General features: G+C 33.4%; 1 protein-coding gene across 16 annotated transcripts in view; it reads right to left on the bottom strand.

Moving 5' to 3' along the window:
* Positions 1 to 13,471, bottom strand: part of MEF2A (myocyte enhancer factor 2A) — a 190,052-nt gene that overhangs the window by 50,442 nt on the left and 126,139 nt on the right. For 12 of the 16 annotated variants that reach the window (XR_005356926.1, XM_038532687.1, XM_038532686.1 and 9 more), the window contains 3 exons: positions 8,511 to 8,660; positions 6,173 to 6,392; positions 5,401 to 5,460 (listed from right to left, as the gene is read on the bottom strand). Coding sequence is in view for 15 of the 16 variants with exons in the window: in XM_038532687.1 (XP_038388615.1) it covers positions 5,401 to 5,460; positions 6,173 to 6,392; positions 8,511 to 8,660 (430 nt within the window). In the remaining variant the exon portion in view is untranslated. Of the gene's footprint in view, positions 1 to 5,400; positions 5,461 to 6,172; positions 6,393 to 8,510; positions 8,661 to 8,725; positions 8,858 to 13,471 lie in introns of all 16 variants that reach the window. The other 4 variants (XM_038532681.1, XM_038532684.1, XM_038532682.1 and 1 more) reach the window with 2 other exon arrangements.

Consider the following 13,471-nt stretch of genomic DNA (forward strand, 5'->3'; position numbering starts at 1 on the left):
CACAGAAACAAAAATTTAAAAGATCAAGGATTTAGCATAAAGTGAATATCCATATAACCATTAGACAAGGAAAAAGAATACTGCCAAAACCCTGAAAGTCTCTAACAACAGACCCTCCAAAACATTCCTATTGTCCCAAAATAACCAGTACCATGACTACTACAGTGACTTTTCTTTATCTTTTTATCACCTATCTACACATGCATCCTTAACACTATAATTTTATTCAGCTGTTTTTCAAGCTTTATTTAGTTCAATAGAATCATATAGGCATCCACTGTCTTTCATTCATCATAATTTGGTGAAATTCAGCCACTCTGTTAATTAATGCTGTAGTTTCTTCCTTTTTGTTGCAGTATAGTATTCCTTTATATAATAAATTATCACTTATTTCATTGTTGACAGAAATTTGGATTATTTCTAGATGTTGGCTACAACAAATAATGCCAGGCACATTCCTTTACATAACTCTTGGTGCTCATGGTACACACATGCATTTCTCTACAGTATGTAAAGATGAATAAAAATGGTGGGTTGCAGAATACATATATATACAACTTTAATGGATAATGTCAAAATGGCTACACCAATTTGAATTACCATCATCAGTGAATGAGAGTTTGGATGTTCCCATAGGCATATCAACCCTTGGTATTATGCCTGTTCTGCTTTAACCATTCTGGTAGGTGTATAATGCTTTCTGTGGTTTTAATTTTGCTTTTCCTTGGTTACTGAAATTGAGCATCTTGTCACATGTTTACTGATAACTTCTTCTGTGAAGTATCTATGTTCTAATGCACATTTTCAAAAATCAGATTTTCTTTTTCATGATGATCTGTACATATTCTTCATAAAAAGCCTTCTGTTTATAGTCTACATTTTTCTACTCTGTCTGCCTTTTCATTCTCTTCATAGTGCTTCTGATGAACAAAGTGTCCTAATTTTACACAAGCAAATCAATCTTTCTTTAATGGTTAGGCTTCCTTTGGTTTCCTACTTACATGTCTTTCCTACCCTCAGTTTGCTCAATGCTTAAAAACCCCAAAGATCTTTCTGCTTTCACGATTAGATGGGCCTGAAACATCCTATCTTTTGGCAAGAAGACTCAATAAAAATTAAAATAAGAGTAAGACCAATGGAGGGCTCATCTATAAAAAATATTATGCCTTTGAAAATTACAGTATCAGTAAAGGTTAAGTGAAACTATCCATAAGTGGCTCATGACAAATTCCTAATTCCTAAACCTAGACTGACAAAAAAAATAATACGTTATTATACAGAATATGTATTAAAAATTTATTTTAAACAAGTACCTTTGGATATTAATTGCTAGCTGAAATATTTTGTCTCCAGAGAGCTTATCTCCATGATTAAATTCTCTGAAATCTGTTGATACTTTTTTTTTTGGCCCAGCATATGTGGACAATTTTCAGGTTTTTTGTACACAAAGAACATTTTTTTAAATACAAAAGAACACAGATACTAGAAATGTTTATTCTGTCCTCTAAGTGTGGATGAGCACACACTAATTTCAAGAAGGCGGATGGTGCAAATATTGGATGTAACTACTGCAAGGGGCTATTAACCTCTGATTCATTCTACCGTTATGGTTCAGCCTTCTAGGGGCTCGACACACAGTGAAAGGAGCACACTGGACCCTCCCCTTAACTTCCCCTCTCCATCCCCCTAGGCCCCTGCGGCTATCATACTCTACCGTGGAAGTGGCAAACTCCACCTGAGGAAAAGCAGTCATAGATACTGGGCCCACCCTCTTTGAGGCTCTGTCTCAATTATTGCCTGCATCTTGAGCCAGAAATCCTTCATTCTCTTGTTAGTTTCTCAAAAGCTTTCAAGCAGATTTTTAAAATATTTTGCCTAGCATTTCTAGGTGTCTTCAGTGGAAGGGCTGGTCTCACTGACCAGATCTGCTATTACTACAGCACAAGCCTAATTGTCTTGCTTGTCTTTTTTTAAACCTCAATTTTAATTTCATTTATGGAAGTTTTCATTATTCAAAAACTTTTCTATGTATCATCTTAAGATCAGAAGCAAGATTTCTCAAAATGTTTTACATGATACTAATTATGAAAGATGCTTTTCCACGAAGAAAAAAAATAAGGGTTCTATTACAAAATCACTTTGTGTAGCCATATGTTATATACTAAGTTTAATGATTCACAAAATAGATTAGCATTTTAAAGGCTCCCTTAAGTTCTACAGTGAAGAAACCTGTTTAGTTTTGTTTAACGCAAGGTTTACCAAATATAGAAAAATCCTTCTCACACAGTTCTAAGAAACATATCTTGAAAAATATAGATTAGAAATCATACTGATAACTTTTGATTTTTTTTCCTAAATTTCTCTGGGAATTTTAACTGCTTGATCTTTTCATTCATAAAGACTATGTTTGGGTAATAATTATGAGTTTAAACTATTTTTTCCAAACTACTAAACCAAAATGGCACCATTGTTGAAATGTGCTAATATATTATCTGACTCTTCCCCACAAAAATAACATTTCTTTTTTTTTTTTAATTTTTATTTATTTATGATAGTCACAGAGAGGGAGAGGCAGAGACACAGGCAGAGGGAGAAGCAGGCTCCATGCACCGGGAGCCCGATGTGGGATTCGATCCCGGGTCTCCAGGATCGCGCCCTGGGCCAAAGGCAGGCGCCAAACCGCTGCGCCACCCAGGGATCCCAAAAATAACATTTCTAAAATGCCTGTGACAGATCATTTATTTTAGGGAAAATTTATAGCAAGAAACACTTTCAACCCATGTATGCTCTAAGAATGCACAGAAATAACTGCTTCTAGTTACTATCTGAATTAAGTGATATAAAAGGTCTATTCAGTTAAATCTAGATTCTGTTAAAAAGCAGTTAAAATGCACATGCCATTTAGAATATAATCCAAACAAGCAGAGTAAGTAGAATTCCACGTAGTATAGGCAAAATAGGCATATAGGAGTATGAACCAATGAAAAATCAGGACATCCAATCTTTATGTGTTACGAGATGCTGAGTCATGCCCTAAGAAGCAGGATTTATCTCTGTGTATACAAAATAATGGAAATAGACTTTTAAATAACTCGCTAACGGGGCGCCTGGATGGCTCAGTTAAACATCTGCCTTCAGGTCAGGTCATGATCTTGGGGTCCTGGAATCAAGTCCCGTGTCTGGCTCTCTGTTCAGCAGGTCAGCAAGGAGTCTGCTTAACTCTCTCTCTCCCTCTGCTCCCCCGCCGCAATAAATAAATAAAATCTTTAAATATATAAGTAACTCACTAAGCACTTAAAACATATTAATACTTAGTTGAATGTTAAGTTTTAAAAGAAACTCATGTTCACTAATCATGATTATTAACACTATTTACACTAAACACATTAAAGTGATTGCCTATGATGGGGGAGGGAAGACATGGAAGTGGAACTGAGATATAAAAAGGATTGATGCACAGCATACTGAGATGCTTTGTGTAAACTTAATGCATCATGATGTACCATGATCCAAGGGGTATGACTATGTAGCCCTCTAAACATGAGGTTTCCAGAAAGGGAGAGGAGGCTTATAAAAAAAAAAGAAAAAGAAAATGAATCAAAAGAACAAAACAAACAGGGTTACACACAGAAAGTCAAATCAGGTTGATGACAAAGTCTGAGTTTCGAATTATCAAAGTCAACACCAAAAATCAAGCAGCAGAGACAAAGTCTAGATTTACAGTTGCATGGCAGATAAGAGCAGTGAAAAAGTTTTTAGGAAGTGTACAAAGTACAAGAAAAAATAAATGAGAATTGAAACACTTCTCTGACAGGGGGAAGAACTGTGTTTATGATATGTCAGAAGGATAAAAAAAAAAGTAAAGGCAAGAGGAAAATGTATTAGAAATCTTCAAAGGGTTATGGCAAGAGGAAAATGTATTAGAAATCTTCAAAGGGTTATATTCCATTAAATAAAACTAATTTTGTAAATAAACCAAGAGGTAGTTACAATTAACATTAAATGAAATAGAAATTTTTGATTCTATCCTTAACCAGGCTAGGAAGTAGAAGGAAAAGTAAGATGGACAGTACTGGGGGCGGAGGTGGGGAATAAAAGCATAAGGGAAAATTTAACACCAAAAGAGTATGTATATGGGAATGCAAATAACTAAAATGGAGCTGAAATAAACTATAAATACTTGGAAATACACATACAAGTATAGCAGCCCTAATGTATAATTATTAAGACCATTATGAATTTTTCCACAATTATGTTTTAAAAAATCCTACAATGAGTCTTATATATTTAATTCCATTAAAACAGCAATTAATACAATGGCAGACATAATTAGGCATTTATTCTACTTTAGGTCATTATGGTTTATAACTTGTCTCAGCAATTATCTGTTTCTTTCTCATCACTTTAGTATATGCGCTGCCAAGCAAGCACGTCTTTCTCATCACTTGAATTTATTCAATCATCTCTACAATTTTCTTGAGGCAGAAGCTCCTCACATTTTTATAGAATGAATAAGTTGAATAGATTAAATTATGAATTTTTCTTAAAAGTGATCTGTGTTCAGAGGTCTCCAGGAATACACAATAGCTAAAAGCAGGGAGGAAATTCCTGCCCTTGTCTTCAGATAACAATGATGACAATTGTGCTTATCACAGATTAAGAGACTAAGACCACTTAATGTGATGATAATCCAAAGGAATACAGTTACTCTTATAACTCTTTCACATATATACCATAATTTTTGATGTTCAGTTTATAATCTATCTTTGCCAGCACTTCAAGGTTGGGCAGACCTTGTGTTTAAACTGGCTAGTCATCTTTAGAAAGGATCCCAAAGTAAAAACAAATAAACAAAAACAAAGACACCCAATTTGGCTGTAACAAAATGTGAATGTTCTACATGTGGCCAACAAAACAGATCTTTTGAAGACAAACTTCTCAACAATCTTTGCAGCTCTAGAAGTAGGCCCACCATATCTCTGTATTGCAACCTCTCTATAAAAACATTTCATGCTATTAGAAGATGTATCAGTCTGCTAACAATGTAACTTTGGTGAGAATAGATGATACAGAAAGCTTCTTCCTTAAGAAACTGGCTTGATGTACAAACCATATTAAGACAATTTTAACTTTAGCAAAGAACAATAACCGCTATTAACCGCTATAAAGGAGGCACTCAAAGCCAAGGTGTAAAAAACAGCAGGACTGTTATTAAAAAATGGTAAGTATTAGTAAAAGTATCCCTCAGAGGAAAATTAAGTTTACAAAGGGACACATCTACTCTGGTCATATATCCATTTTTTCCTCTTCATTTGGTAAAAGGCCTTATTTGAGGGACAATATTCCTTCGATCTCATAGGATAGATGCCTACAAAGTGAAACAGAAGTAATTTCACGTACCCACTGGGCTGCTTCCAGCTCCATTTGGCACTGTGAGGTCTGAAGTGCTCAACATCCCACCTAAAAACATTACAGAGAGAAAAGAAGGTAAATAATGAATATGAATGGGTTCTCTTTATCTGAATGAAGTAATCCGCACTCCTCTCCTGAAAAACAAAAACTAGCCTAGACTGAATTTGCATTACTGTGTAATATGATATAGTTAAACATACATATAAAAGCTCACCTATCAAGCTCTGAATGCATATGCCTTCCGGTATCAATATCAAATCATATATATTGATAAGAATGGGGGCAGTGCTAATGGAGTACTATTAAATTTAGGACTTAGAGGAGAGAAGACACTGCATTACAAAGAGTAAAGCCATAAATGCACTGCAAATTTCTGGATTAATGAACTTTAACTCCTGGCAGGTACATCTATTTTCTGTATTTTTCACATGAGTGAGTCACACCGAAACTTTAAATCTTTGCTCATGATATCCTAATTAAATTTTCTGTCTGTCAAAGTATGGCTTTCCCATCATAAGGAAACTTACAGATGACAGATTCTGTACATCATTCCACCATGCCTGAGAGAAAGCTAAAGTACCACAGCGAATCCTCAAAAATATTCTTTAAAATGGAGCCAATTATGTAGCAGTGACTCTTGCTCATCAAAGACAGAATCTTAAAGAGTAGCAAAATAAGAAACTGCTTATATTAGCAATTATTTTTTCCACCCTTTTATTAAAGAACCAGCAGAACGGATATATACAGAATCACTACCTACCTGCACTACCAGTACTTGGTGGTCTCTGAGGAACTCCAGGGGATACATTTCTATGTAATGTGGCTTGAGGTGGAGACAGCATGCTTGAATCTGCCAATGTTGAGCTGGCTGCCAAAGATGGGGACACAAGGGAACTCCCTGGATTAGTGTAGGACAAAGCATTAGGGCTGGTCACAGGGACTGTGACAGACATTGAGAAGTTTTGAGGTGGCAAACCAGGCTGTAAATAAAGAACAAGGAAAAAAAAAAACCTGTTAGTTTCATTTTCATCTATATTAAATGTGATAACTTATGAACTTTAATTTGATTAGGTAACTCTGGTTATTAAAAGTAGAGGATGGGGATAGTTTCTTACTAAAATTGGCAGATTTAAGCTGCTTTCTTTAGAATTATATTTTAACATGAGTATGTTTGACATGAACCTTTTCAATTTTCATTTTTACATATTAATACATATATATTACTATAATGTATATATTTCAAATATTCAGAGATGAAAATTAGATGTCAGAACCTGATATTAGTGTTGTCAGATTTAGATATTACAAAATATATTATTGTTACCTACTAAGCATAAAATTAGCACTCTAATAATCCAAACATTACATTTCTATTGAGAGATTACAAATATAACAAAAGGGGAAAAATATGTACACAAATTATAAATTTAATACACCAAATATGGGACATTTTAAGTAAGCCCTGGTTTAATTGACTGACATTCTTCATGAACAAAACTAAAAAAAATATCAAGTTGTATATACACGACACAATGCAATCTGAGTATAATGAAAATGCAAAGAAACAATCTAAACAATAAAATTAACCATTGACAACCTATTTTTAAATTGTATGAAGATTAAATTACAATTATAAATGCTATCTTACTTCCCTCCTAAATATCTCATACCCCTTTAAAATAGTATTTTCTATCTCTTCTTGTATTTCTTCCACAGAACACATGCAATATGCTTATTAATATGAAAATAACACTTCTCTTTGTAATATCTCCATCATAAAGAAAGAAAAAAGCTTTCCTCTCCCCACATTTTAAAACAGTGATTGCAAAGAGTGGTAACACTGCTAATTCAAAGTTGGAAGAATATGGTTTATGTACTCTCTTCAACAGTAGTTTATTTTAGAAAGAAAATTTAATTTATTAACATATAAAACAATGACTATATGATAAAAATGTTTTCAAAGGTAAAGCAATTTTATTTACATGATATTTTTGCAGCTTAACATTAACTACAAAGTTACCAACATCCGTGTGAGGTCAGAAGGGATTTTATTTAGTTTGCTATTGTTTTGGGATTATTTTTTAAAAATAATAAAGGTATTAGCACAAAAATACTTCCTTAAATCTATTTTTCATGAGCTTCTAATAGTAAAGGATTACTTTGGAGAAATAATCCATGATGTATGGCACAGTTTTTAAGAGAATTAATTCTGACCATGAAATAAATATCAGCATTGGAACCAATTTGTTCCATGAAGCCTGCAAGACATATATAGCATTAGAAAATCAGATCCAGAATAGCTGTTTTAAGCAATTCTTGGCCAATGAACTTCCCATGAGAACTCTTTGATGAACTCAAAAAAGTACTGGTTTTCATGACAGTTAGATGTTTGAGCATAGGAAAATTTTAAACCAACTATTTGTTTTGCAACCAATTTAAGAACATTGATTTCTTAAATAAATATCAAGCCAAGGGGCTCTTCCTCAATACCTATGTGTAAGAAAATAATAGGAGTTTGGAGGTTATTTTGCCAAATAGTTTGGGACACTTACAAAGAACCAAAGAGTAAGCTACTACTATTACAGCCACTATACAATAATAACTAAACATAATTGTGAAACACCAAATTTTGTATAAATCTAACCAATTTATATTTTATAGTCTCAAGATCTATTTACATACATGTAATACTTCCTAAAAGCCATGAGAGGGAAAGGGAAATCCTATATGCACCCTATATATTTACAATCATGGAAATTTAGAGCTAGCAGGGACCTTAAAAATTATGTAAGTCAATTCATTCACTTTCCATAGGAATAATACTGGAATCCAGGAAGGGCTTATGTGCCCTATCCAAAGGTACAGGATACAGTAAGTAGAACTTGGAATAGGATGTTTTCTCTTCACTTTCATGTTTAAGACACTGAACGTGTATTATTATTAGATTGCCAACAAATTTATTTTGAAATTCTATAAATCCAAAAAAAAGACTAATGAAATTTTCTCCCCTTCTACTTATTAGTATTATCACCCACTGTGAAAATAAACAAGAAGTGTAGCCAATCTCTTCATGCACAAGATAAAAGCACAAACCATACTTTAGTACTCACTGCGATTTTATGATTCCGCATCATATTATCAAATTCCTCATTAATTTTTTTATATTTTTCTTCTGTATGTGGAGTTAGCACATATGAAGTATCAGGGTCTGGGCTGTCGCACCCTCTGTGTTCCTTCTTGTTCAGAGCCTATATAATGAAGTTAACAAAAAGGATCAACAAATAAAAAGTAGAGGTAAAATAAAAGTACTTACAGGGCCTCGTTTGAAAATAAAATCACTATCTTCATTTAGTTTGCTGAATCTGTCCTCCGAGAGTGGACTGTGCTCAAAGTAATCGTCAGCATCAGGGCTCTCACAACCATTAAGGCCTTTCTTTCTTAAAGTCTGAAATACAATTGGAAAATTCACACACAAATGATACTAACTTGCCATGAGTTTTTTTGTTAAATTTATTAAGAGAGCACAGACTGAATGAACGGAGTTATTACAAGAGCCACTGAAATGATTTTAAATGATCACAAATGTACTCTAATCCTTCAAATACGGTAAACTTTAGACACAAAAAAAATTAATGTTCCCCTTGTACATTAAGAAAAAAAGGAATGTTTACTTATTTGGCTTATTTCTTCCCAAACTTCCTAGAGAATATACTAAATTACTCACACCTCTGACAGTTATAACCTGAATCTGATTACAGCTTGATCAACATATCTGATAGGGCCAATGAGTGTGAGAACTGATATAGAAATGTATCAAAATGATGTTCTGGGAAGCTATCATAGTACCTTTACAAAATGAACATTTCAGCAACTTCATCTATTGAAACTGCTTTTCACCTGAGTTTATCCTAGCCACCAGAAAGAACTGGCACCATATCTGAATAACTTTATTCCTAATTTGTCCTTAAATACTATCCTTTTCCTACTAACTGGGAAGCATAAAAACTCAAATACTTATTTACATATGATAGTAATGACTCTTTCCTATGTAGAATGTACATAATATTATGACTTTATTAGTGACACTGAACATGTATTATAAGATTGCAACAAATTTATTTTGAAGTTCTATAAAACCAAAAGAAAGAAAAACTAATGAAAATTTCCCCCTTTTACTTCTTTCCAGTATTTTTAATAAAACATTCAGCATGTATCTTTTTCCCCCTTTGCTTTCTCTTTCTATAGAGCTTCGTCAGTTGATCTAATCCACTGAACTTTCTGGAGAACTTTCTTGAGTGTAACAAAAGTACCTCCTAGACCATATGTTCACTTTTTTTCCTTCTTACTTTGGGGTAAAAGTATAATGAACGGTTGGCTTTCTGTTTTTTTATATTTTTCATTAAAATCACCATGAAATGACTTGTCCAATATTTAGAAGAGTAACCTTAAAACCAGGGGCTTAACAATCTGTGGAATATTAACTTATTTGCAGAATGTCTACATTTTTAAAAACCTTGATGGATCTTTTTAAAAAGAATTAGAGTTCAACAGCTCAAATAGCTTTGGGACTTATTGATTTTCTAGCTAACCACTGAGCATACTAACTAACAAAGTAAGTAAACTAACAAAGTAAACTAACAAAGTTTATTTAATTGGAAAACAAAGTTTGATCAATAGATTAGTACTATATAAGTATGTTAACTTATATTAATATATTAAATGATTAATTTAGATTTAAGATATACTTTTAATTAATTCATAATAATAAATCTTGGTATCCTTTAAAATATGATTTACAATCATTATGAATGCTTATTTCATATCTTTTTCCCCTAAAAGAATGTAAACACACAATAGATTCAGATTTGAGAATTTTTTTCTTAGTTTCTCTAAAGTCAAATTATTTTTAAAATCACTTTAGTCTATTTGATTTTTTTGTGTTTAAAGAATCATAAGAGGGATCCCTGGGTGGCGCAGCGGTTTGGCGCCTGCCTTTGGCCCAGGGCGCGATCCTGGAGACCTGGGATCGAATCCCACATCGGGCTCCCGGTGCTTGGAGCCTGCTTCTCCCTCTGCCTGTGTCTCTGCCTCTCTCTTTCTCTCCGTGTGACTATCATGAATAAATAAATTTAAAAAGAAAAAAAAATTAAAGAATCATAAGAAATCCTAAGTACAGATATGTTAACTTCTCAAATTACTTGGCATTCACTAGGAATCCTACATACAACACACCTGAAACCATCACCATAATACAATCACTAAACATAAGCATAAAGCAAACACTACACCTACTTCCCCAACACTGGCACTATGGCTCTAAGTTCCTTGGATCTAACTAATGACATAAACTTTTATGTGTACTTAGCCATAAAAGGTTCTGTTATTTAGAACTAAAGGATGGAGACATGTATTCTCCCCTGTTCATGGCAGCAAGTTCTGCTTGCCAAAACTCTGCAAGTTGCTATCAGCAATGAAGACGTTAACACTCAGAATACTGGAACACAATGAACTCTTATAACCTACACAGCCCTAGAAACAAAACAAATATAGTAAGTGCCTAACAAAGATTTCATCATGAACTTGTTGACTTATTCTAGCCTGAAATCTCTAGGTATTTTTCCATCCTATTCACATATTTTAAGACTAGGAAAATCGTAGTCGTGTTCTTCCACTAACAGCAACCACTAAGTATGTATCTCCTTTTAAATTACTGAACAAAAAGAATATGACCTTCTAAGTAATTACACAAAATTTTTATTCTACAACAACAGGGTTAACCCTACTTGTACTCATTGAGGAAGAACAGTGCTCTGGCATCTCCAGCTCTGCAAGTCTTCACTTCAGATGGGGTTCCTGTCATTGTGAGGGAATTTAAGAGGCTCTATCAGCTCTGGAGATAACAAGCCCATGTACCTCCACTGGATATCCAACTGTTCTTCTTATCACCAGAACACGAAGAGTTGTTGTTGAGGACCCAACTACCATAAAAAGACTTTTTCTGTCTTCTTTATCGTTACCACATAGCTTAATAGTAAAAGCTTCTCCTGTGTCACAGGTACTAACAAATGGAATGCTGCAATCTATTAACAAGGCTAGGTGAGGCATGAAAGAAACAATCTAGCTTCAGTTTTGTTTTGTTTTTTTTTACATGCTTCAAGTTAGCCACAATAAAAACACTTGTTCAATGAAGAAAACACAGTCTGAAAGGCTACCATTTTGAGGAATCTGCTTTTAAGTAGATTCCTTAAGGGTACAGGGTACTAGCACAGTACACAGTCTATGCTATTAGTGATGATTATAATGTTCCATTCTGAAGTAAACAGCACCTCAAAAGTACTTTACTCTTGTACATGCAATTGAAAGTTTTCACAGTGACATGGCAAACTTAAGGGGAAAGCTCAATTGTGCCAAAATACTTTCAAATTTCAGGGCTATGTATCATGTAAGTTGACTAAGTTGATTTTCTTAAATAATTAAATTATGAATTTAAGCTACCTTGACACAAACTGTTCTATGTTCTTTTGTACCAGTATTCCAAACATGTTTAATGATTCCAACTGCAAAGATTACTTAAATGAAATCCTAAAATGAATGCACCCACAATTTTCATCAGTGTATCTATAAAAAACAGAAATTTTATTTTTGGAGGGTCAGCTAAGCACCTTTAAAAAAGAAACATTTCTACTTCTCATAATAAAGTTAAACTGTGTTAGGAGTTTAATGTTTTTATATTTTCATTAAATATTTCCATATTTTGGGCCAATTCAGTCAGGTACTTTTTGCATACTTTATGGTATAAAATGTAAGTTTTAAATAATCAATGAACTTGGCTAACATTCACCTTCAGCATTAGTTATGTAAAGATAGATTTTGAAAGATTTTTAAATGGATCAAAATACAATTCCAAAGTGTCTTTCTGGAAAACTATGTATTGTTTAGGGTACATTCTTCCAAGTCAATCCGATTCTATGGGGTTTGTGCCTTTGAGCTATTTTATAACTCTGTAGAGGTAGAATTTATTTTGTTGAAACTGAGAGTAATGGAAATAATTAGTGTTTGTAGACATGTAAATAAATGCCAGCTGCTGGAGGTTCAATTGACTTCTGTCCTTACTACGGAAGAGGTCAGGTTCTTTTTGCCTCTATGAAGCAAATGTATTTTGCCTTCCTGATAGGCTTATATATTTGTCTAATCTTAGGATTTACCTATTAACTACCTATAACATTCTTTTCCAGTTCCCTCAGTCACTAATGAGTTAAAATCTTTGATTCATGTTCATTTTATATCTGAGAGTCATGACTTAACCTTTTTTGAAGATTATTGTTTAACAGTTATGAGAATAAAATTACCCTTAACTAATGATTCATAGTAAATGTAAACTCAGGGTAAGAGAGCTTCATAGTACCTCTTGTTAGGACTTAGTATTAGACTGAGTATTGGCTTTTAAAAGAAAAAACTCATGTGTTGTTAAATTTTTTGAAAATATTTGGTCAAATGATTAATGATCTGTATTAATTTATCATACTTTCAAAAATTAAAGATATATAATCAGAGAAGGCTTGTGACTTGTCAGTACTCTTCAAGAAATAAAAGAGAATAATCCTTAATTTTGGTGACAATTCATAAATTAAATGCTATTCCTATCACAGTATTGAGAGTACGAAGGTCTAAACCTGCAAACCCATGATCTCCTGATGCAGGGTCCTCTCCATCTGAAGCAACTGAGCTCTAAGGTGAAATTCAATCTGGTGGAAGGAGAGTGGGTAGTGTTTTACCTTTACGAATTTCCAAGGGAAAAGGTATGCCTATATCGCAGGATATAGGAGAGGACCTGGAGATGCCCAAATAAAAGAGAAGGTTTTGTTTTCCTTTGTTATTAAATGAGTTTTAGCTTAATGAAGAGGAACTTAAAACCTCCTGTCTACTGATTAAAGACCCCATCAATAGGAAGGCTCTGAAATTTAAAAATTTTTATAACAATTTAAGGAAAAAACAATGAAAACTATATCCTGGCTATAACTTTCATTCAGGTTTTATCTACCTTTGTTCTTTAACTAGG

The sequence above is a fragment of the Canis lupus genome, chromosome 3 (genome assembly GCF_011100685.1).
Source record: "Canis lupus familiaris isolate Mischka breed German Shepherd chromosome 3, alternate assembly UU_Cfam_GSD_1.0, whole genome shotgun sequence".
Lineage (NCBI taxonomy): Eukaryota > Metazoa > Chordata > Mammalia > Carnivora > Canidae > Canis > Canis lupus.